We start from the raw sequence: 26,692 nt of genomic DNA, 5'->3' as shown, positions 1-26,692 counted from the left end.
TGACTGGTTTGAGTACATCTATTGTGGCGTACAAGCTGCCAACTGATCCGACATGCCCACCGGTAAAGCAGAAGCTCAGGAAGTTCAAGCCTGACATGAGTTTGAATGTCAAGGAAGAAGTCACCAAGCAAGTCAAAGCTAAGGTTCTCAGAGTAGTAGAGTATCCAACATGGTTAGCCAACATCGTGCCAATACCAAAGAAGGACGGGAAGGTCAAAGTCTGTGTCGACTACCGGGACCTCAACCGGGCTAGTCCCAAAGACGACTTTCCCTTGCCAAACATACACATTCTAATTGACAACTATGACAAGCACGAGCAGCAGTCATTTGTTGATTGTTTTGCTAGGTATCATCCGATCTGGATGAAGAAGATGCTGAGAAAACGGCCTTCATTATGCCGTGGGGAATGTATTGTTACAAGATGATGCCGTTTGGATTAAAGAATGCTGGGGCCACCTACATGAGGGCCATGACCACCATTTTCCATGATATGATACACAAGGAGATCGAGGTATATATAGATGATGTCATCATCAAGTCCAAGAAAGCCATTGATCACATGAAAGATTTGAGGAAGTTCTTCAATAGACTAAGAAGGAACAATTTGAAGCTGAATCCCGCAAAATGTGCATTCGGGGTTCCTGCCGGAAAACTACTTGGGTTCATTGGGAGTTGCCAAGGAATAGAACTGGATCCATCAAAGCTCAAAGCTATTCAAGGGTTGCCACCGCCAAAGAACAAGAAGGACATAATGAGTTTCTTGGGAAGACTCAACTACATTAGCCGGTTCATAGCTCAATCTACTGTCATCTATGAGCCAATCTTTAAGATGTTGAAGAAGGACAACACTTCCAAATGGACTGATGATTGTCAAAAAGCCTTCGACAGAATCAAGGAGTACCTGTCCACACGACCAGTCTTGGTCCTGCCCGAGTCGGGCAGACCTCTATTGCTCTACCTTGTAGTATTGGATGGAGCATTCAGTTATGTTCTGGGACAACATGATGAAATGGGAAATAAGGAGCAGGCCATCTATTATCTCAGTAAGAAGTTCACCCTATACGAGGCTTGGTATTCTCTGTTGGAACGCACCTGTTGTGCTCTAACTTGGGTAGCTCAGAAGTTAAGGGACTATTTCTGTGCCTATACTACGTATCTCATATCAAGGATGGATCCGTTGAAGCCCATGCCCGCTGGCAAGTTAGCCAAGTGGAAAATCCTACTGAGTGAATTCGACATTGTCTACGTGACTCAGAAAGTGATCAAGGGACAGGCTTTGGCAGATCATCTTGCCGAGAATCCCGTGGATGGAGAATACAAATCCTTAAAGATGTATTTTCCTGACGAGGAGGTATCCTTCATAGGAGAAGACATTGCAGAATCCTATGATGGTTGGAGAATGTTTTTCGACGGAGCAGCAAATTTCAAAGGAGTTGGCATAGGAGCAGTTCTAGTATCAGAAATCGGTCAGCATTATCCGGTGTCCGCTAAACTCAGGTTCCCGTGCACCAACAACATGGCCGTGTACAAAGCCTGCATCTCGGGACTCAAGATGACCATTGACATGAACATCCAAGAGTTGCTAGGAATCAGGGATTCAGACTTGCTTATACATCAGGTCCGAGAAGAATGGGCAACCAAGAACTCTAAGATACTCTCTTATCTGTATCATGTACAAGAGTTGAGAAAGAGATTCACAAAGATAGAATTCCAGCATGTTCCAGAGTCCAGAATGAGTTTGCCGATGCATTGGCTACCCTGTTCTCTATGATACAACATACAGATAAGAACTTCATTGATCCTATTCCGGTGAAGATTCATGATCAACCAGCCTACTGTGCTCATGTCGAGGAAGAAGCGGACGGAAAACCTTGGTTTTATGATATCAACGAATACCTGGCAAAAGGAGAATACCCAGAGCTTGCCAATACCACTCAGAGGCGCACACTTTAGAGGTTATCTAACAATTTCTTCCACAACAGAGGAATCCTATATAAGAGGAATCCTGATTTGGGATTATTAAGGTGTGTTGACGCAAAGGAAGCATCCAGGCTACTAGAGGAAATCCATGCTGGGACCTGCGGTCCACATATGAATGGTTTTATGTTAGCCAAGAAGATACTCCGGGCTGGTTATTTTTGGATGACTATGGAAACGGACTGCGTCCAGTATGTCCAAAAGTGACATCGTTGTCAGATACATGTAGACATGATAAAGGTGCCCCAAATGAGCTTAATGCAACAAGCTCGTCATGGCCATTCGCCGCTTGGGGAATGGATGTCATCGGACCTATCGAGCCCACCACATCAAACAGGCACAGGTTCATTCTAGTGGCAATTGATTATTTTACCAAATGGGTTGAAACAGCATCATACAAAGCAGTGACTAAGAAAGTTGCGGCAGACTTTGTCCGTGACCGCATCATTTGTTGATTCGGGATCCCAAAATCAATCATTACTGATAATGGTTCCAATATCAACAGTGATTTGATGAAATCCACGTGTGAAATCTTCAAAATCAAACACAAGAATTCTACAACTTACAGACCTCAAATGAACGGAGCCGTAAAAGCTGCCAACAAGAATATCAAGAAGATACTAAGAGAAATGATAGAGAAGCATAAGCATTGGCACGAGAAGCTCTCATTTGCTTTATTGGGATACTACACCACAGTTCGCACATCAACTGGGGCAACTCCCTACATGTTGGTATATGGTAGAAGCAGTCATACCCCCTGAGATAGAAATTCCTTCCTTAAGGATAATACAGGAAGCAAAGCTCGATGACGCAGAATAGGTGAAGAGTCATTATGAGCAACTAGCTCTTATAGACGGAAAAAGAATGAATGCAGTTTGGCACGGTCAGCTCTATCAGAACAGAATGTCCAGAGCCTTCAACAAAAGAGTCAAGCCGAGACAATTCGCACGGGGGCAGCTGTTGTTAAAGAATATTTTTCCGCATCAAGAGGAAGCTAAATGGAATTTCTCTCCCAACTGGCAAGGTCCGTACATGGTTCACCGGGTTCTGACAGGAGGAGCCCTTATACTTGCAGAAATAGACGGAGAAGTTTGGCCAAAGCCGATCAATTCAGACGCAGTCAAGCGATACTATGTGTAACCTTTATGCTTTCTTTTATGATGTTGTTTGAACTATGCCTGACCTGATTCCCGTTTAAGAGGGGATACGTAGGCAGCCCTATGGGTTCAGTCACAATTTAATAAAATTTCCATTTTCCCCGCTATTGGAAACTGGGGCAAAAATTTGAGGAGGACCCTCAAAATTCCAAAGTCGATTCCAGCCATTTATCATTAACAGCCGTCAGGAGCAGCAGCCCGGTAAACTGGGGCAGAATTTTGAGGAGGACCCTTAAAATTCTGGAGCAAGCAAAGTTGCAATGTTTTGAACCACGTCGCAGTCGTCGGTTCATCTAAAGAAAATTATTCTTAATTATGCACTTATATTACGCTTTTACTAAATCATGCATGTCTGTTACCAAAATTGCTTTGTTTAGCAACGCTACCCCAATAATATGCACAGTATCACCGAAACAGAGCCGAGAAGGTCAAGCAAAGTCAGCGGGGATACGAACTAACCTTTCCCCTTTACAAAACTCACAATTTTTCTTTGGATGCAGGCACCTGAGTTGGAAAATCATCAAATATACTATACACTCATACTGATCAGGAATACAACTCTTAGAACCGTCACCTACTCACAGTTTCTATACGCACACAATATCCCCAGCAGCCACGATATCGAAATCAGATATCAGCTAAGAAAACTCTACTGCCACCTGCCTTTTATTTCTTGCATAAGGCTACCATTTTGCCTTCCGAGACTAAGCACTGTCTCCATCTACATTCTTTGCATTGCATAAGGCTACCATTCTGCCTTCCGAGACTAAACACTTTCTCCATCTGTATTCTTTGCATTGCATAAGGCTACCATTCTACCTTCTGAGACTAAGCTCTGTCTCCATCTGCATTCTTTGCATTGCATAAGGCTACCATTCTGCCTTCCGAGACTAAGCACTATCTCCATCTACATTCTTTGCATTGTATAAGGCTACCATTCTGCCTTCTGAGACTAAGCTCTGTCTCTATCTGCATTCTTTACATTGCATAAGGCTACCATTCTACCTTCCGAGGTTAAGCTCTACCTCCATCTGCATTTCGCCTCCATTGCATGAGGCTACCATTCTGCCTTTCGAGGTTAAGCTGTACCTCCATCTGCATTTCTCCGCATTGCATAAGGCTACCATTCTGCCTTCCGAGACTAAGCTTTGTCTCCATCTGCATTCTCCGCATTGCATAAGGCTACCATTCTGCCTTCTGAGGTTAAGCTCTACCTCCATCTGCATTTCGCTGCACCGCATAAGGCTACCATTCTGCCTTTCGAGACTAAGCCTTGTCTCCACCTGCATGGCTGAAATATTGCCACTTTATTTATGTCTCGCATGGCTGAAAGATCGCCACCTTCATCTACATCTTCCACATCTGAAATATCGCCACTTTTATTTTTCTTGCATGGCTGAAATATCGCCACTTTCTATCTTGCATCGGCTAAAATAACGCCACCACGTTTACATTTTTTGCATGGCTGAAATATCGCCACTTTCTATTTATATCTTGCATCGGCTGAAATACCGCCGCCGCATTTACATTTTTTGCATTGGCTGAAAGATCGCCTCCTTCTGCATCTCATGGGCTGAAAGATCGCCAAATTGTCCGAAGGCATCATTGTTCAGAGGCACCATTTTCATAGCCCGAGAACGCCATGCCATGGCCTGAGGACCCTATTTTATCTTTTGCATATCATTATTCAAAGGCATCATAGCTTGGAGGCATCATCTTCATAGCCAAAGAGCATCATTTCATGGCCTACAAATCCTTTATTATACGTTTCATGGCCTAGGACGTCATGGTCTGAGGACATCATCTTAACCATCCAAAGACAACATTCATGGTCCAATGGAACTTGCATCACGTTTAAAATTATGCACAATATATGTTCGTATTGCTCATTTGCAGGTAAACCGGCTAGCAACGGCCGTCTTAGCAGGAGTGGTCCCGCTCCAGTTCCCGCAGCCCGGATTAGAGCTTAACTATCCTTCCTAACCTGAATACCGCGTCCGTTCTTGTAAAACCTCCGTTAGCATATTCCGCTGATGGATCCTGAACTACATATGGTTGATTCATATAAGACCAGGGATATGTAGGCAGCTCAGGAACCAGAGCACGGTCAAATTCTTCAAACCATCTCGCTCAGTCAAAAGTGGTCATCATATCTTTACCCGACAACTCTTTCATTCTTCTTGGGTAAAGATGAGCAGCTGTTGATACCCAATTATTCCCTGTATATTTTTCATATATGCAAAATACTTTCAAAATAACATATATATACATATATAAGCATTCCCAAGTGTTTTAGTATTTTTTCTCAATTTTTAAAAATTTTTAAAATCAATTTATTGCTCATTTCAGCAGTATAAAAATCAATAATTATTTCCAAAATTATCATTTTGGTGGATAATTTGTTTTATTTCCCATATTTATACCAAAATATAGTTAAGGTAGTTTTTATATATTTTTACATATTTATTTGGTATTTTTAAAGCTAAATTGCATATAATTGCAATTCTAGCCTACTTTAAGATTTAATAGCATTTTTATAATTATAAAATTGGTTCCAACATTTTTAAATCAATATTTATATATTATTAACTGTTCCAATACTCTTAATTTACTTTCAAACTCATTTTACTATTTTTTATAAAATAAAAAGGGAAAAACTGACTATTTAAAACCCGGCCCATTTTTATTTCAATCATAGCCAAATTGACCCCCCCTAATTGACCCAATTTTGAAACCCAATTGGACTGGCCCAATTCTAATCTAACCCGACCCCGAACCCAACCAATTAACCCGTCTGGCCCTTTCTTTCAATCCAGGCCGTTGATCATTTAGATCAACGACCACGATTACCCCTTACCTTTTTTAATTCACTAACCCAACCCTAATCCTCTCATTTCCATCTCTCAGCCACCTTTGAATACTCCCTCTCTCTCTCTCTCAAACTCTCTCGAAGGTTCCTGAAACCCTAGCCTCTCTCACCCCTACAACCGCAATCTCACCGAAACCCATGGCTTCTCAGGCCATGAATGGCCTGTACTCACCCTCCTCCACCATTAAACCCTGGGTGTTTGAAGTTTTGAGGTCCGACCTCGATGGTTTCCTTTCAGATCTCTACAGATCCAAGGTTCTATGGCCTCTCCGGTCTGGCTCCGGCGTATTCAAGCATCAGAAGCCTATTTCTGACCTCTCCGACTCAAGATCGGACCTTCTTCCAAGCCTTTCTCATTTCTAGGGTTTCTCTGAAACCCTAAACTATTTGAGCTTTTTCTCTGGTTGTTTTCTTATATCCATGCTATGTCTATGCTCTACTTGAGTTCTTAAATGTTTTCCCTAATTTTCTTTCAAAAATTACTTCTCTTCGATTTAGGTTCTCTGAAAAGGTTTTAAAATGTTTTCTGACTCCTCTTCTTCTTCTTCTCTTTGTGTGAATCTGTCTATGCTATGTTTTTATGTTCTCTTTTCTATCTCGCATGTCCTTCTCCTGTGTTCTTATGTTTGCCTTATTTGCATGTCCTTCTATTGTGCTCCGCTCTTTCTTCTACTGGTTTCTATATCATGTTTTCACATGTTTATCTTATGTGTTCGTTTACCCCTATGTTCCTTTACTGTATTTTCTACTAAGCTTTTAGGTCTTTAGTTGCCTTCTTCTGGATTTTGTTTGAGTTCTTTGTTAAACATGTTTCCTCTACTGTTCTCTTAAGTGCTATACTATCTCGTTTCTCTTCTGAAACTTGTTTAAGTTCCAAGCTTTCTTAAAATGTGTTCTTTATGCTTCAAATAAGTTCTTCATTCTATTTGCCTTGAACCTGCTATTTTATCTGTTTGTTTTCACATGATTCCCTGAAAGAGACTTCTGAGCCTGTTTCAGTTATTTGTCTTCTTTTCTCTGTATCTGACTCGAGTTGAAAACCCTGGGGTTTGGGGTTTTTTTGGCGAGTTTGATCTTGTGTTTTGGACTAGGGTTTTATTTGGGACCTTGGACACTCTCAAACTCATTCTGAGTCTATGTACTGGATTTGAGCCTCTTTGTTATGACCCGGAACTCTTCTATACTAGGCTTTTTTGCATGATAGTTCTTTCTTGTTTGATATGTCTGTATGCTTTCTATATGAGGAACTTTTCCATCAGAAGGTTTTGTCAACTTGTGATTGATTCAGAATTTCTCTTAATAAGGTTTGATTGATTGTTACTGATTTTCCTTAAGTAAAACCCTTTCCTTATTTTTCCTGACTTGGTTCATTCGAACAAAGCCTGCAATTTTGATTTTACTGGTTGTTGAGTGATCGCCTTTCCTTATTTGCACAAACCATGTACCACTGGACTTTTGCCTTAAATAACTTTTGTGTATTTACCCTTCTTGTGCTACTTTGGAAAAGATTTTGATCAAACTCTTTCCTTAATTATCTTGTCGTTTGAAATCAGAATCCCTTAATTGAAGAACGACCTTATGTGATTGGTTTCGAAACTATTTTCTTACCTTTTCTTACTTGCTTTCAGCACTATAAAGGGCACGTCACTTCTACACTCTTACACACTTCCAATTCAATACTCTTTAAGACCTTGAGTTCAATACTCTGACAACACTTATTAAACACTTTCAATTTCAATACTTCTACATTCTCAATTCAATACTCTACTCTCTTCTGAAATCTTCTGGCTGTGTGTTTGCAATTTGGCTTTACTACTGCTCTTCTATTCATATTTCCCTGAAACTGGTATGTTCTAATTTAACTTTCAGTTTCATCCCTATGTGTTTGCTTTACAGTTTCAACAATCTTGTCTACCTTGCTGTTTATGTTTTGTATTGAATATGTTGTCTCTTTGCATCTGTTGTTGTGTGAATTCCCCATACCCTTATTCCCTTCTATGTGTTTGAGTTAAAAGTTCAAAGCATGGCAATATCCAAATTGTTGCTCATGTCTGGACTTGATCCTTTAATGGATCCTAACTCCCAAACAATGTGGCTTACAGGCTGGTTGGGGTGTGCCAGCATTTCCAATTGCTGGGTATGACCACCATCCTGTCTTGGCTTTCCCCAAAATCCCCTCTATGCACTTGCACTCTAACTTAGATTCTAAGTTCTGCCCCCCTCCTATGAGCCTTGCTTTGGGACCTTGAGCTCCCTCTAAACTTGGACATTTGAGGGCTGACCCTTCCACACTGCACTATAATCTAATTCTGCAATATATTTGGGTGTAAGAACTGCCCGGAGTCCACTTGAGACTCTTAGGGAACTCTAACATACCCCGAATAGGAGAAAGGCTTTGGAATTTGATCTTTGAAGTTGGTTTACTTCATGCTTCAGACAGAAGTCTGAATCAGGCTCTCCTTGGTTGGGATTTTTAGCTTTCTGATGTAATTTTATTTTACTTTTCTTTATTCATTCTGGGCTGTAATAATTTGTAATAACTTATGAGGTTTTAGTGAAAAGGGGAGGGTCACTCATGTATGCATAAGGGTAGATATCATGTTCATAGGTATTTACTGCTGCAATCATATCATGTTTTCACTTCTGCATTTTTCATATAGAAATCATGTTTATAAGTCCTGAACTTCTGCGTTTTTTCATATAGAAACCATGCCTATAGGTTCTGCATTTCATATAGAAATCCTGTCTATAGGTTCTGCATTTCATACGTAGATACCATGTCTATAGCCTATGCATTTCATACATAGATACCATGTCTATAGCTTCTGCATTTCATACATAGAGACCATGTCTATAGGTTTCTACGTTTCTGCCTATCACATAGAGAACATGTCTATATAGTTTCCTGAATTCTGCATATGCATCTATCACTAGGCAAACACATTTATAGACTTAAATAATAAAAATCAGCATTTTAAACACCATGCCTATAGGATTTCTGCATTTTCGTAAAGGTTAAACTCAATAACGCTTAGAAAGCATGTCTATAGGAGTAACCAACTGATCTGAATCACTTACAAGTCTAAAATCAGTAGTAACATTACTCAAGGTCTGCAGAACTTATATTTTCTATAATTAACAGGCCTTCTTCTTGTAAAAATCAGTATACTTTTGCATTATTGAATGTCATGCCTGTAGGTTTCACTTAGGTAAGCTATAAGGTAAAATTAGCTAATTGAATCAGAGTCTGTTAATTCCAACCAGCAGGTAGGTCTGATTCTGGTTTCTTATTTGAAATGTGTAATAGACCAGTCTGCCTCCTTAACGTTTAAGTTTAATTCAGACCATAACCAGTATCTGCAAGACATGCTAAACAATCTGTCTTTAAGTGAGGAGGCTCATCTAAGCCTCTTAAATTGTTATGTGTTTCCCATATCTGCCTTATGTGTTTTTGTATGTCGCTTTAGAATTTTATCCTTTTAAACCATACAAAGCCTAAATCTCCCTTCCCTTTAGGACTAGTAGTCCCAAATGCCTCCGGGACTGATAGGATTGGGGCAGGTACTAGCATGCAATAAGTAACAAAACCATTCCGCGTTTAAATACCTCAACGGGGTGGGAAAAGGTAAATATGGATATGATAACCAGTGTGCTAATACCATGTGTAACCCCTCTTCTGAGGAGTGATTACTGGGTATTGCATTGATGTTATCCATATTATTTATAAACCTAGGACCCCCCCTCCCTTTACTTGTTTATTTTATTACTTTCAAAATTTCAAACTCTTTTTTCTCAAATTTCAACTTCCTTGTTTCTTCAAACTTTAACTTATTTGCAATTACAATATGACAACCCCTCATATTTGAAACCCTTAATTGCTTATTTATTGTTTGTACTTAAGTCACAATTGTAGCATGGCCGGGAACCACACTAGTGGATCTTAAGGGGTGCCTAACACCTTCCCCTCGAGATAATTTCTAGCCCTTACCCAAACTCTGGTTTTTCTAAACAAATTCTTCCTAGTGTCCTAATACACTTAATCATTAGGTGGCGAACCTTCAAATCAAAAAATCCAATTCCCAAAAGGGAACGAGTTGTCCTCCCAAATGTCATAAACCTGATTTCGCGAGAAAAAGGGGGCACGACAGTGTCCAACAGGGAAATCAAAAGTGTCTTGACCACGACAGTGAATGCAACTCGGACTGATTAGGCAAGGAAGTTGGATAATGCATTATGGGCTAATTGCATAACATTTAAAACTCCAATTGTTATGTCTCTGTACAAGTTGTTCTTTGGAAAATCATGCCATCTTTCGGTAGAGCTGGAGCATAAAGCCTTATGGGCACTGCGGTAGTTGAATTTAGATATGGAAATAGCAGGCACAAGTAGAGTTACAAAGTTACATGAACTCGATGAATTCCGATTCCAAGCATTCGAGAGTACAAGATTGTACAAAGAAAGGGTGAAGATGATGCATGATAAGCACATTCTAGATAGGAACTTCAAACTCGGAGATTTAGTGTTGTTATATAACTCAAGACTAAGATTATTTCCGGGCAAGCTAAAATCAAGATGGTCAGGACCATTTAGAGTCGTGCAGGTGTTCCCAAGTGGAGCGGTAGAGATTGAGCCTGAAGATGGGACGAATAGGTTTAAAGTAAATGGGCAAAGGTTGAAACACTTACATTGGAATGATAGAAGAAAAAGAGGAGAAAGATGTGATGTACTTGGAAAAGCCCCAATACATAAGCGAAGCATAATCCTAAAAGCTTGCATCATGCCATGATGTTAAATCAGGCACTTCCTAGGTGGAAACCCATGGCCGTGTTGTATTCGTCATGCCATGACATTAACTAAGGCGCTCATTAGGAGGCAATCCATTTCATAGCGTAGAGTTAGTTTAGTTTTAGTTTTAGTTTTTTTTAATATTGAGGCGGACTAACGAGTGAGTTTGGTGTGAATTTGAAGTGTTTTAATAGGTTGTAGAGCTACATGGAATGAAGATGTGCTCGTGTGTCCTAAACAAGATAAAAGGTTGCAAAATGAACAAGAAAACATCGAGTCATCGCGAGGCGATGTCCAATTGGTAAGTTTTGAACACCTCATGTTGCCTAGCAAGGCAATGGCCAGATGCCGCCCCAGAACCCCCCCTCCCGCACTGAATCTTTAGCGCCTCCCACATTACCAGGCGCTGTCTAACGCAGTGTCCTCATCGCGCCTGATGGCGCTTTGCGTCATGCCTTTGCCACTGCCCACGCTGCCTCGCGCAAGCCTAGGTAAGTTGTTAATTTTATTTGTCTCTTCTCGGTTACCCCCCCCCCCCACCAATTGAAATAATCAACACCCCACCCCACTATACCCAAAGTTCTCCTTAATTAATTACACTCCCCCCATACGACCTCACCCTAAACAATACAACACACATTAGAATCCAAAGTTCCCCAGCCCTACTGTCCCATTTCTAAAGAGCAAGGAAATCCAAAGTCCTCAACGCACCATCCCACCTCACTGCCTCTCCCTCTCTCTCTCTCAAGTAACATATATGATTTTGTTATCTTTCTCACTCTTGTATGCTCTTTTTTCTTGTAAATTCTAGTTTGTGGGTAATATGTTTTACATGGTGCAATAATGGTGTAATTGTGCTAAAAACTTCCCAATCCCAAATACCCCATAGGATATTTTGTGATTGTTGTAATGAGTGTTTCGCACTCGATTCCCAAGCCGATTTGGGAGAGTGGAACAATCCTTCACCCACAAAGAAACTCACACACAAATAATGCATATAAGGTGTTTGATAAATTGCCTCATTGACGATTTTAGTCCCAATTAGAGCCTGAATCTTTGGGATTGATTGTTTTGTGTTAGGTGAGCATGATTATATAAAAATCTAAGTGTGGGGTAATTCTACGAAGTTGGGGTAAATTGATAAAGTATGTTTGCAATGACATACGGGCTATGTATAATGCTGAAATTTTGATGTTAATACAACACTTACTTGATGAAAGCGAAGTTTGAGTAGCCTATGGTTTAAAGTGATTAGCATATCTTAGAGCTTTAAGTGTGGGGTCACTCCGACCTATTTTTGTAATAGTCGTTGTTCCTTGCATTGACAATTAGTATGGTTGACAAGTGCGTGCAATATGGGTCGTCTAACAGCTAGTTCTAAGGCACCTGCTAAGGCCAAGGCACCACCAAAGGCAAAAGCTACCTCGTCAGGCCCACCGCCAAAGAAAAGGATCGGAATTGAGGCTACGTCTGGTTATCACAGTGATAAAGGAAAACAAGTGGCTTCTTCTTTAATTGAGGCACAACCTCAAGAGAGAGCGATTCGTGAGTATGACATCAAGAGTGTGCCCCCATATGGGAGAGCATTTTATAGGAAGCGTCGCCCAAACTCATATCTCCCTGATTTTGCAGTTGATGAGCACAAATTGGAGTCCCGTTACCCTCAGATTTGGAAAAAAGTACGTGAACTAGGATTGGGTTTTGTATTTAAAAATCCAAGAGAAGCAAACTTTAGCTTAGTGCATGAATTCTATGTCAGGTGGAACATTGAGGATAAGGAGCAATCGGTACCTATTCGTGGGAGTTTGATTGATATTTCGGCGACTGCATTATGTAGATTTTTTGGATGCCCCTAATGTCCCATGTAGTCCGTTGTGTGACTTTATTAACTGGCCTATTTACAGAGATATTAGACACACACTGTTTGGTGTTAATTTGAATACAGTGTGGACACAGGACAAGAGATACAACAATCGTACTTCTTTGCCTAAAGTGAATTTTACGAAAATTGCTAAAGTGTGGTTGCGCTTAGTGAACGCGAGACTACTTCCGTGTGAGCATGATTCTGCTATTGTCCGAGAAAGAGTATGTCTAGTGTATTTCTTGATGAAAGGGTGGCTGGTGAATATGGGCCAGTTGATACATAGTCAGATGGTACAATCTAGAAAGGGCGCGCTTACTAGGATATTCTTTGTGAATCTGCTTACGCAATACTTGCGTAAAGAGCAGGTAGATGAGGAGCCCCAATTAGACATGTTGCTTCCACCCACATCTCGAGCTATCGACATTACTATTATCCGTGGGCCAGATGAGGAAGATGGTACGACATTGACTACAGCGGAGAGTCAGGCTCGCGATGAGAGCATCCTGGCTCACTTGTATGAGATGATGGATTTGCAGTTGAGGATTGGGGGTAGGTCTGCTACTTCAAAGGAGAGGACTCAGTTGACTGAGCAATTCCCGCTCAACCTACCGGCTCATCGATTGGTTGGTTTAGCTGCAGATTAGGGGGTGCCACCAGAAGAAGATATCAGCACTCCATAGCATTCGATACATGGTGACGAGGAGCAGGTTGATCCAGCATTTGATGCCACTGGTGAGGATCTGGGTGATGATGTTGATGATTGGAAGGAGGCTGATCGGGCCTTCTTCGATGAGGGCCATCATCTCGAGGATTGATCAATGAGTTCTTATTCACCCTTTTTTACTTTGATTATGTATTGGGAACACTGCATGTTTTAAGTGTAGGATGGGTAACTCTCATTGTGCATAGTAGGAATAGATTAGTAACCATATTAGCTTCTTATATTTTTAATTTTTAGCTTCTTATATTTTTAATTTCTAGCTTCTTATTTTCTTTATTGTTAGCTTCTTGTTTTATTTTTTTAGGATACTCTAGAATAGTATTGAGTAGTGCAGTAGTTTTTATTTTTTAGTCTTTTTGTTTTATTTTCGAAAAAATAGAAAAAATAGAAATAATAATAATAATAATAATAATAATAATAATAATAAATGGACTTTTCCCGACGATGAATCTCCTAGACAGTTTTCTTGAGAGATTAAAGTCTAAAAAAATTATAAAATGGAAAAATACAAAAACATATCTTTTTATTTTTATTTTTCTTAGGTACTAATAATCCCCTGTGATTTTTCTTTGTACCTCGATTCTTTTTTATGGGATATAACTTGAACATGGTAGTAGATTTATTTATTTTATTTTATTTTATTTTATTTTTACTTTTAGAGTAGTATGTAGGAAATAAAGGAGAAGAGCTTAAGTGATGTACACCTTTTGACATATTTGATGGTTGCATACTTAGGTTCTGGTATGTGTTTCACTTTCTCTGGATTTTAAATATATGATGATGCCTCGGTAAAAAGGAATAGCATGTGTTATGACTTTTATGTCTCGTTTGCTTGACTGGTCTTCACTTTGTGCTTTATGCTTAATATATCTCGTGGCTTTGTGAATACTTATTTGATTGAGAGTCCGAATGAAACTGTCTGCAGTGAGTCATGTGCTATCTGTGAAGTGAGTTCTTTGCATAGTCTATGTCACTGCACTTGAGTCTAGGACTTGCGCGGAATGTGAATTGAATCGAAATCTTACGTGTTGCTCGGTTTGAGAAGTGATGTTAGGCATTCCTCGATCTTTCGACTTTTGTTGCTTATCACAAATAAAATCATCCCTAATTTACCCTGTTGAGCTTATAAGCCTTTCTTTGGCACCCGCATTACAAGCCTACCCCCCCTTTTGTTCTTAATTGAATCATTTTGATCCTTACACCTCTTAAGCACTTGAATTGCAAAGAGAGCGCTAGAAAGAAGTAATGAGGAAATTTGGGTTAACTTTTGAGTAGAACCAATAGAAGGAAGAAATGTGCACTTACAGTTTAATAAAAACTCCACTAGCAGCAAAGCAAAAATACAAAAAAAAGAAAAGAAAAAAAGAAGAAGAATAATTGAATAAATAAAGGTTTCTTATTTTTGCTAGTGAATGTGATATGAAGTAGTGTGTGAAGAAGAAGGAAGAATATTTTGGGGTGAACTATCTTGTGATGATTGAAGTGGAGTGAAGGAATTGCGCTTAAAAATTGAATACGTGATGTGTTAAAGTGTTTAGCAGGGTTAGCCACTATATCCCAAATATATCCCACCCGTCTCTTAGCCCACATTACAAACATAATAAGTTTTAGTTGATTTCAGACCAAGCGGGCCTACATTAGTAGAGATTTACATAATGGGCAAACCTATGGTATCTTTTGCGTGCATGTGACTTCATTGAGAGAGTGAGTGATTTATGTGTCAGTCCTTAAACTATATTCAGTCATGTGATTTGGATGTGTGGACTGATTACTCTTTATTTAGAGAGTGTTACGGCGAGATTATAGCTAACGTGTCAGGAATTAATCCGACAATTGGGAAAATCGTAACCCTAGATCCTTTTATCCTTGAATTCAACTCCATTCTTGCTAATTGATAGTTTTTATTATCATTTCTCTTTAGTTAAGTAATTTCTGTTAATTCACAAATCTATTCTTGAACTCTAAAAATTGTCTGAGTTTATTATTATCGATACTAAAAAGTTGAAGCAAATAGGTTAGTTCCCTGTGGGATTCGACTTCGGACTCTTGAACCGGATTATTTTTGCAGCGACCGCTTAGTCCTTTTTATAAGACATAGTTGGGCGTAATCAATTACCATATATACAACCCAAAGGTAGATTATCACAAACACTAACACAAATTCTCTCCAAAAATAATTTTTTCAAAAGCTAATCTAGATACATAAATTTATTTCTAAAAGTCGTTTTCAAAAGTACACCAAAAACAAAATCCAAACATCAATTTATAGTAAGTAAGCAATATAAATAAATAAATCTTGAAAACGCATAGGAGGATATGATTTTAGCTAGGATCAAAGGTAAAAGGTACTGTATACATAATAACTCAATACATACAAAAAAAACCAATCAACATTCAGTTTCTAATGGGATATGAATCATAGGATAAAGACAGACCTTGACATATTTATGGAGAGGGGCTTAACTTAGATTTGGGTAATTAAACAATCTTCGTCGTGTCCTAGGAAGTGAGGCTTTATAGAACAGCATTCACGGACAAGAATTGAACAATAAATACATAACATATGTCTTTACATACAATCTTACCACTAAACATGTCTCATACTTATATCATTCCAATTAGGTGTGGTTGAAAGAAAAATATTGCTTACATAAGGTTAAGGATGAAAGGAAAACAGTGCTTATAACATTTTTTTCATTCTATATAACATCATTAAAAATAATTTGAAATTAAGACTAGAAATTAATTTGTGTATGTTTATTTTTAGGAAAGAACTGTATATGTCAATTTTCCAAAAGTGAACACATCGATCTGAAAGTAGAAAATCAAACACACGCACACGTAAAGTGAACCACGTCCAAAGGTGAAATGAGAAGTGGAAAAGCCAAAAACAGAAAAATTAGAGAAATTCTGATGGCCAATGCCCAATAGACAGGAGGTCAATCAATGAATAGATTTTCCCATGTTTCAGAGGAGGCCTATCTTTGGGTCCCACACTCATCCACTCCCAAATTACACAACAAACTCCATTAATATTGTTTGCTACAGTATTACTACTTGAAAAATCTATACTTTTTTTATTGGCGTATTTGATTGTATACAATGAAAAAAAATTAAAGGAAGACATTTGATTTTAGGTATATAGTCCCTTCATTAAATTTTTAAGTATCTTATATTCCTTTTTAGTTTGTTTCAAAAACAATGTTTTTTTTATATTTAGTACTAACTCTTTAAATCCAACTTTTCACATGATATATTTAAGATTACAAAATTCAAGGATATTTTGGTACATTAGATACATCTTTAATTTAAGATTACAAGATTTAATAATTTTTCTTATTTTCTTAAACTCTGTGCTAAGTCAAACTAATACACATACATTCGATACCAAGTACTCCATCCATTCAGTTTTACTTGTCCATATGTCCTTAAGAAATAATAAAGAGAAATTTTCATAAAGTACTATCTTTTAGTAGTAATTAGTCATCTATAGATACCATTTGCTATATTATGGATTATAGATACCTTTTCTATGGTTATAAGATGTATTTGATGTATTTAAACTATTGTATTCATGAATACAGTAGCAAAAATAGGCGTGAATCAGGGAAGTCCAGCTAATCAGTTGTTGTATTCGAGTGTATTCGACTGTATTCATGGAGTGAAACATGGGATTACAGCTGGATAAATTATTTTATTCGACTGTATTCACGGCGTAAAATAAGAGATTACACTGTTTTTAAAACGGAAAGTGAATCAATTAACATAATACATTCCTAATATAACTCAACAAACTCAATTATAACACATAAATTTTGTATTTTCAGTTATAAAAAAGATTCTCAACCGAAAAATACACCAAAAACATAGCAATCTTCAAAGAAATTATATAATACATCTGAATACGTAAATTATATTAATTAAAAAAACATGAATACATTCATGGCATATAGCGAGATAGTGAATACAATGAAATACATAGAATACAACGGGATACATTGAAATACAATGAAAAAAAGACAGTGAATATAATGAAATACATGGAATATAACGAAATACATTGAATTACAATGAAAAAAAGACAATGAAATACATGAAAATACAGTGTGATTCGTTGAAAATACATTAAAATATATTAACGAAAAAACAAGTTGCTCAGCCCCAAAATCCGTCGTCTTTGTTCAAGAACAAACCCTAATTTCCGACGAATCCGCCGTCGAGCAAAAACCCTGAATGGAGACGGTTGTTGCTTTTATTAAAGCCTTTCGATGTGTTACCGACAAACCAATCAGATAACAATTTTCATTTCAGAAACTCTAAGGTAATCTCACATAGTTAAAGCAACTTAATATTTACGGTTTTTTCTTTCTCTGTTGTTGCTACATTTGTTAAAAACTCGAGAAAAGTCAGCAGGTTTGTGCGTTAACTCGTTAACGAACAGAGGCAACAATCGTGGTTTTCTAGGAGAAGAGAGTAAAGTGTATGCAAAAAGAGAGAGAGAACGTGGTTTGTGAAATTTACCATAATTATGTGAGAGAAAATCTAAAAAGGGAGAGAGAAAAATATTAATTAGCGTATATGGTGTCTTAAGTGTAGGATATAACTATAATTAGATATTTTGTTATAAAGGGTAAAAGACAGCTATACAAGGGCGGCTCAAGGGTCAAGCAAGTGAGGTCCTTGCTTTAGGCCCCTCAAAAATTGGGGCCCCCAAATATTGTTAGTAATTATTTTTATGTCTCTAAACATTTTCATTAAAAAACTGAATCTTCTAAGAAAAATCACTAATTCTTTGTGAAAAGAAAGAAGTAGTTATGAAAAAGAACAACCTAAGGAAGGAGACATGGGCAATGAGCCTCTACCTGTAAAGAAATATATAATTTTTAACAAGCCATATATTTTTTCTAGGCCATGTCATCCAAATTCATATATGTAAATGTTCTTTTTTTTTTCCCTTCGTATGTATATGCATATTCTGTCAAACAAAAAAATATCTTATATAATTCGAATTGCGCCTTCATTTTCATAATCTTTCTCATGTTTTCAAGCATTTAAATAAGCAAATTGAAGAAGTGAAACTCTCTCATGGATTAGTTTATTTTGAAATCAATTATCAAGTTATCAACTTTCAGAATCATACTTAGTCGTTCTAACTTTTTATCTTTTTTTTAAAAATCAGAATTTAAATATGCCAACAACAAAATATGAATAACTTTTTAATACAACCGCAAAAAGACATTGCTAATAATTTTTTTTAAACAATAGATAGAGTTTAATAAAAGTATAGGAAAGTGTTTTTAAAATGAACAAGTCTCTGATCTTATTGAGTTAGATGGTAATGAAATTTAAGAAAAAGAAGAATTCTGTATGTCAAAAAGTTAAAAAAAATTACAAATAAATAAATTTGAATATTTTTTTAGGCTTCTTAAGGCCTCTTAATAAAGTTCGCTTTAGGCCACAAACATCATTGAGCCGCCCCTGTAGCTATATAATATAATTTTTTAAAATGATATTTATTTAAAATAAATAGGGTACTAAGCTTTTCTATTGGGTGTAAAATTTTCAATAATAAATGAATTGCATATTTTGCCATAGTTACCATAATAATGATAGTATTTTGAGAAATCTTGAGAAATAATTTGTGAAATGAGTAATTAATGATAAAATTAAAACAAGACAAAATAAATATGATCGTCTCCTGATTTGCTAAAATAGACAAATAAAAGTAAAAATATAATTTGAGCATAATGAACAAGTAAAAGCGAACAAAGGGAATAACTACTTTCAGAACTGAACATTCGCTTAATGGTTGAAAATTATCACGAACTTATACAAAATATAAGAGACCTCATAAAAGTTTGAAATTGCATGCTATTTGACGATGTAATAGTTGTTGCTATCATCAGTATATAAACCTTAAGGCTTGAGTTTATAGTAGTACTGTAGTATTTGGGGTTGAATAATTTTTTTGTTTTTGTAAAGCAACTGTCCAAAAAGCAACTATGTAATAGAATAATTCATTTTTTTCTCAAGAAACAAGAAAAAGGAGGGTGAATATTTGGAGAAGTGAATAATTAATGCAACTGAAGTTCCGAGAAAGAAGCAGCGAATCCCACGTCTGTAAGAGGGAGAAAACACACAAACAAAACAACAACATGTTTATGTTATGTTATGTTACACATTACACTCCTTAAAAAGAGAGAGAAGAGGTTTGTGTCCTAAAATACTGGCATTGCTTCGGACTTTGGGACAGAGAGTGAGAAAGAGAAAGACTCTTTCTTCTTTCTCTCCTGAACCACATCATCGTCCTACCTTCTCTCTCTTCTTTCTCTCTCTTACGTTGTACATTTTGATTTTCAAGAAAACTGCTGCATTCTTCTGTTTCAGGGTCTTTTTTTGCAGTTATATCAATTGCCATTTCCTTATTTCTTGACCCTTTCCCTTTTCAGGTACCCTTTTCTTTCTTTTTTTCCTTTAATATTTTGCTTTAAATAGATATTGAGGAAATGCCTTTGTGGCCTATGTCTTGTTTTTTTTTTAATTACAAGAAAATGTGCTGCCCTTTTTTTTCTTCTGTGAAACTTTGCCTGTTGTAATTTGGTAAATGAATTTTCTTTCTGAAGGATTATGTATTTTGTGTTGTGGTTGTTGTGTTTGTTATGTTTCAAATGCTGGCAAAATAGCTGCAGCTTAGCTGAAATCTTTTGTGATTTCCCCTCAAAGAAAGTTAAATCTGTTGTAAAAATTGAATCTTTATGGAATATATGCAGGGGCTTTTTCCCAAATTTAATGCTCAGGTAGACTCAAATTTGTCTAAATAAAATATAGTAATTTTCAAGAAAACTTAGATCACGGGTTCAACCCGTGGAAACAACCTCTTGCAGAAATGTAGGGGTACGACTGCGTACAATACTCTTATGGTCCGGCCCTTCTCCGGACCCCGCGCATAGCGAAAGATTAGTGCACCGGGCTGCCCTTTCTTTTTTGGGATCTTGATGGTACTTAGATGAGCTGTGATTAATTTATACATTTGAGGTTAATTTAGCACCTCCGTTGTGTTACAGGCCTGGCCTAATTCCTCTGGGTATCCCAATTCACATAAAAAGGAATGCTTGTACGAGGATGCCCTTCAGTTCATGTGTTTTTCCTTTTAGGAAAGTTATCATGTTGTGGTGCAACTGATTTAGGCTTTCCTTGAGAGGAAAAAAGAAATGGCGCGAGGCAGGATAAGGGCGAAGATCCGAAGGAGCAGTTTGTACTCATTTGCTTGCTATCGGTCGCGTGCCAAGGAAGATGGTCCCCATCAGTTAGGCCCCGGGTTCTCGCGAGTTGTACATTGTAACCAGCCCCATCTCCATGAAAAGAAACCTCTTAAGTATTGCAGCAATCACATATCCACCACAAAGTACAACATCATCACATTCCTACCCAAGGCCTTATTCGAGCAATTCAGGCGTGTCGCTAACTTGTATTTTCTCATGGCTGCGATTGTGTCAGCCACAACAAACCTGTCCCCATTCTCAGCTTTCAGTATGGTAGCTCCGTTGGTCTTTGTGGTCGGGTTGAGTATGGCGAAGGAAGCCTTAGAAGACTCGCGGAGGTTCATACAAGATACGAAGGTCAATCATCGGAAAGCTGGTGTCCACAGGGAAGATGGTGCGTTTACTCATAAACCGTGGATGAAGATTTCGGTTGGAGACATTGTGAAAGTGGAAAAGGATCAATTTTTCCCGGCGGATTTACTTCTTTTATCGTCTAGTTATGAAGATGGAATCTGTTATGTGGAAACTATGAACTTGGATGGAGAGACAAACTTGAAGGTAAAGCGAGCGTTGGAGGTTACTCTACCTTTGGAGGATGATGAGGCTTTCAAGCAATTCAGTGCAACCATAAAATGTGAAGATCCTAATCCTAGTCTTTACACTTTTGTGGGCAACCTCGAGTATGATCGTCAGGTTTATCCTCTTGATCCGAGTCAGATTCTCCTCAGGGATTCAAAGCTTAGGAATACAGCTTATGTTTATGGAGTTGCTATATTTACTGGTCATGATAGCAAAGTTATGCAGAATTCTACAAAGTCTCCTTCTAAAAGGAGTAGGATCGAACTACAGATGGACAAGATTATTTACCTCCTTTTTACTGTCCTTCTCTCGATCTCATTTGTCAGTTCAATCGGCTTTGCCATATATGCAAAATTTCAATTGCCAAGCTGGTGGTATATGCAACCTATGAACCAAGTAAATAATGTGGTCGATCCAAGACAGCCTGAGTTGTCAGGCCTTTTGCATCTGGTCACTGCTCTTATACTATATGGTTATTTAATTCCTATATCCCTCTATGTTTCCATTGAAGTTGTGAAGGTCCTACAGGCATTGTTCATAAACCAGGATATTAGTATGTATGATGATGAGTCTGGAACTCCTGCTCAAGCGCGAACATCAAACTTAAATGAGGAGTTGGGGCAGGTCGATACTATCCTCTCAGACAAAACCGGCACTTTGACATGCAACCAAATGGACTTCTTAAAATGCTCCATTGCTGGTACGGCATATGGAATGCGTGCAAGTGATGTAGAACTTGCAGCCGCAAAGCAGATGGCCGAGGACCTTGGTGGGCAAGATCCCGCTTCACCGAGACGTGAGTATGAGAGTGGTTCATCAGAAATTGAACTAGAGAGTGTCATCACTTCTAAAGATGAATTTAAAGTTGCAATAAAGGGGTTCAGCTTTGAGGATAGCCGCCTTATGAAAGGAAATTGGATGAAAGAGCCAAATGCAGATGTCATCTTGTTATTCCTTAGGATACTTTCAGTTTGTCATTCTGCTATTCCCGAGCTAAATGAGGAGACTGGCAGCTTTAACTATGAAGCAGAGTCGCCAGATGAAGGAGCATTTCTTGTTGCAGCTAGGGAATTTGGCTTTGAGTTTTGTAAAAGAACTCAATCAAGCATTTTTGTACGGGAGAGATATCCTTTTTTTCAAGAGCCAATTGAAAGGTGAGAGAAACTCACATGCTCGTAAGTTGCTCTCAACAACAATTGCATACCACTTGTAGTATGTCACTATTTTCTAAGCTTACATCTTGTTGCTCTTCGTTTAGGGAATTCAAAGTTCTCAATCTATTGGAGTTCACTAGCAAGCGGAAGAGAATGTCTGTTATAATTCGCGATGAGAGTGGCCAGATTCTTCTCTTGTGTAAAGGAGCAGACAGGTGTTTCTTTGAATGTCCTTTTTATTACTATGAACTATGCATCCTTAAAGTAGGTGATCTAAGTGACTATTTTGCTATCAAACACGCTGTTAAATTGTCTGTCAATTACAATATGCTTATTCTTTGATTACTCTATTACCCCTTTCCTCCTATATCTTTCCTTTGTTTGGGGGGTGCGGGGGGGGGGGGGGAGACGGGATGTGGTTTTGCTAAAATTATTAGTATAAGTTATGATACCTCTCTCGGCTATTTCGTAAGTTGTACAGAAATGATTTATGGCTATGTTCTTAATATATAATTTCAAAACTTTTCTATAATTATGCAGCATCATCTACGATAGATTATCAAAGAGTGGAGGAAGGTTTCAAGAAGCTATGACAAAGCATTTAAATGATTATGGGGAAGCAGGGTTGCGTACACTTGTGCTTGCCTACAAAAAGCTCGATGAGGCGGAGTACTTAGCCTGGAATGAAGAGTTTGCTAAAGCAAAATCTTACATTGGCGGTGACAGAGATGCCATGCTTGAAAGAGTATCTGATATGATGGAAAGGGACTTGATCCTTGTTGGTGCAACTGCTGTGGAGGATAAACTACAGAAGGGAGTATGTACCTTATACAACAACTACGCCTCAGTACCTTATACAACAACTACGTCTCAGTCCGAAACAAGTTAGGGTCGACTATATGAATCCTCACTGACCATGTTACTCCATTTAAACTCATCTCAGGCCAATATTATAAAAACAAAAATAAAAAGTACTAGAATTTGATATATTTTCTATTTACTTATGAAAGGCTAAACAACTCCTAAGAAAGCAAAGGATGTAAAGTAAAAGTGCTAACATGACTTAAAACGTATTCTCAACTAATAGGTATCGCCTATCTTTCGCTAAGGAATATGAGCTTGCTTAAAAATTCAAAGTATATTTTCTTGCACATAATGGCACTTTCTGACTAATTCATTATTTATCTTTTCACCAGGTTCCTCAGTGCATAGATAAACTGGCGCAAGCTGGTCTCAAAATCTGGGTACTGACAGGTGATAAGATGGAAACAGCCATCAACATAGGGTCTGTCTCCTAAAGAGAGAAATGTTTTCCAACATTAATACTTATTCAGTCATTGGTTTATAACTGCTAAAGTACAAATTCCTGTTTCCTTGCAGCTATGCGTGTAGTTTGCTTCGACAAGGAATGAAACAGTTAAGCATAACGACAATGAATGCAGGTTCAGTGGCCCAAGATTCTAAACAGGTAGGGCATTCTAAAATAAGTATGCAAAGTTTTTAGGAGATCTATTATAAGTGATGGAGTTCTGTTTTTTACTGGTCAGGCTATGAAGGAGGACATTTTGAAGCAAATCACAAATGCTTCTCAAATGATCAAACTTGAAAAGGATCCACATGCTGCGTTTGCCTTAATTATTGATGGGAAAACTCTAGCTTATGCTTTGGAGAATGATATGAAGCAACACTTTTTGAACTTAGCAGTTAATTGTGCATCTGTCATCTGCTGTCGTGTATCTCCTAAGCAGAAGGCCTTGGTAAGATAAACCAGATTGGCTTCTGCGATTCTACCCCGATTATCCAGCCATGAAATTGGTCATATTTATATTTCCTTTGTAATTGATTTTGATCAGGTTACTAGATTAGTAAAAGAGGGAACTGGAAAAATCACCTTAGCAATTGGCGATGGTGCAAATGATGTTGGGATGATTCAAGAAGCGGACATCGGCGTTGGTATCAGTGGTGCAGAAGGAATGCAGGTTAGCGGTGCATCTACGTGGCATTTGGTCCTTATTAATCTAAAAGGTTTTTCAGCATTTTGCTTAAAACGCATTATTTTTTTTCATAAGCATCAAGCCCGCCTTTTTCGCCCAAGCGGATTTCCCCGTGCTACCGAGTTTTGAGCAGACTATGGATCCATTCGACGATCTTTTTGATAATATATGCAAACAAATAATAACTATAGTCCAACCATTTCCCGAATTTCTAGGGTGGGATTTGTATTTTTTGGACGAAGTTATTTCATTGTCTCTTTTTTCCCTGATGGATGAATATTATTTTTCCATTGAATGCCTCCAAGGCATATACTTAGATTTAATCACCAATGGTGCTTCTTCAGCCTTTTTAACCTTTTTTTCTTAATTATTGAATTGAAGTTATATAAAAAATGAACTGACAAAGCGTCTGTTCACGGAGGTTGTTGTATTTTTCGTAGTTGCAAGAATTTTTTTCTCACTATTGGGTTGGTATTTAGTGTACCGCTTGTCTAGCCTATGCTTTGATGAACATCTCAATGTCCAAGCTCTAGATTTTTATGCACATAATTCCAGTCCTGCTTTTTCAAACTTTGAATTGCGAATTGTAATGTTTGTTACAATATCATGTGACATCACCCTCTATTATGTTGCAGGCTGTGATGGCGAGTGACTTTGCTATTGCGCAGTTCCGGTACCTGGAGAGACTTCTTGTTGTACATGGGCATTGGTGCTATAAACGAATTGCTCAGATGGTAATGACTGTACATAATGTTTCAATTTGTGGATAGAAGATCAAATACATATGGCCAGTGACATAAAATGCCTAAGCAGATAAATATGTGATTATATTCGTGATCTAACTGGATCTTTCTCCTATACTTTTCTGACTTGCATTTTATCTTCTGCGTTCAGATATGTTATTTCTTCTACAAAAACATCTGTTTTGGCCTCACACTTTTTTACTTCGAGGCTTTTGCTGGCTTTTCGGGACAGTCTGTCTATGATGATTCATATATGATGCTATTCAACGTCATTCTTACTTCATTGCCTGTAATTGCACTTGGAGTATTCGAGCAGGATGTGCCTTCCGACGTTTGTTTAAAGGTAATTCCTCCGGTTAATATCTCAGTTCTCATAGTATCAATTAAAATCATAGACATCTTCCTTCCTTGCTCCCTCAAGAAGTTTTACCTAAAGTTGTCATTTCTGCTATATTGTTCCGCAGTTTCCAGCACTTTACCAACAAGGGCCGAAAAACTTGTTCTTTGACTGGTATAGGATACTCGGATGGCTTGGCAATGGTATCTACACATCCCTCATTATTTTCTTCCTCAACATTATCATCTTTTACGATCAAGCCTTCCGTTCTGGAGGCCAGACGGCTGACTTGACAGCTTTGGGTACTACGATGTTTACCTGTGTCATATGGGCTGTGAACTGCCAAATTGCACTTACTATGAGTCATTTCACATGGATACAACATATTCTTATTTGGGGAAGCATTGCTACTTGGTACATAGTTCTCTTGATATATGGTAGATTAGCACCAGTTTATTCTAAATACGCGTTCAGAATACTCGAGGAAGCTCTAGCTCCTGCGCCAATCTACTGGTGTACCACTCTTTTAGTAACTATGGTATGTACTCTGCCTTACTTAGCTCACATTGCTTTTCAACGATCGTTTAGTCCGATGGATCATCACGTTATTCAAGAAATCAAATATTACAAGAAGGACATCGAAGATCGACATATGTGGAAGAGAGAAGGATCTAAAGCAAAGCAGAAGACCAAGATTGGGTTCACAGCAAGAGTAGATGCGAAAATTCGGCTGTTGAGAGGGAGACTGCAGAAAAAGAAATTATAACTGTGAATGGTTGATTTTCTTTTAATTTTATTTTGGGGGAGATTATTTTTCCCTTTCAATTACTACACACAACTTAGGTGGTTAGGCCATTTACAATTTTTCTTCTTTGGCCTATTTGTAACTCATTTGTAAAATTCTTTTTGTCCAGTATAGTGAGAAGTCAAATGAGGTAATTCATTTGTTCCTAAGTACTGTGGCACTCTGTACAATACTTACACGATTTACTTATAGTTTGGGAAGGTAGCTAATATGTGTTTATATATCTATTGTTACACCTTCTATCGAGCAATGTCACGTGACACTGTTTCATCAAAATCTTTTATTGAATATATACAACTAATCTTTTATAATTAGTTGTTATAATTATAAAAAATAATATTAGTTGTTATTGTAGTAATTTATCTGATTTTTTTTTTCAAATATTGACACCGCTTATTAAAATCCCCTAATGATTATCCCTAGATAGAGATGGTGAGCCCATTCT

The 26,692-nt window shown here is 37.8% G+C and overlaps 2 protein-coding genes across 2 annotated transcripts; both read left to right on the top strand.

The window, feature by feature from the left end:
• The first annotated feature begins 1,552 nt into the window (after positions 1 to 1,552).
• On the top strand, positions 1,553 to 1,953 carry LOC138879145 (uncharacterized). The gene is made up of 2 exons (XM_070158734.1): positions 1,553 to 1,736; positions 1,784 to 1,953. Exons 1-2 carry the CDS (start codon positions 1,553 to 1,555, stop codon positions 1,951 to 1,953), a joined length of 354 nt encoding a protein of 117 aa, XP_070014835.1.
• A 17,574-nt stretch (positions 1,954 to 19,527) lies between these two features.
• On the top strand, positions 19,528 to 26,470 carry LOC104220263 (probable phospholipid-transporting ATPase 7). The gene is made up of 11 exons (XM_009771096.2): positions 19,528 to 19,822; positions 20,438 to 22,368; positions 22,473 to 22,583; positions 22,909 to 23,185; positions 23,565 to 23,653; positions 23,749 to 23,836; positions 23,916 to 24,125; positions 24,222 to 24,347; positions 24,998 to 25,096; positions 25,257 to 25,448; positions 25,570 to 26,470. The coding sequence occupies exons 2-11, from the start codon at positions 20,585 to 20,587 to the stop codon at positions 26,206 to 26,208; spliced, it is 3,615 nt and encodes a 1,204-aa protein (XP_009769398.1). The 5' UTR covers positions 19,528 to 19,822; positions 20,438 to 20,584; the 3' UTR covers positions 26,209 to 26,470.
• The last annotated feature ends 222 nt before the right edge of the window (positions 26,471 to 26,692 follow it).

Source organism: Nicotiana sylvestris, chromosome 10 (assembly GCF_000393655.2).
Source record: "Nicotiana sylvestris chromosome 10, ASM39365v2, whole genome shotgun sequence".
NCBI lineage: Eukaryota > Viridiplantae > Streptophyta > Magnoliopsida > Solanales > Solanaceae > Nicotiana > Nicotiana sylvestris.
The sequence above is the reverse complement of the archived record's forward strand: the minus strand, read 5'-3'. Positions and strand labels throughout refer to the sequence as shown.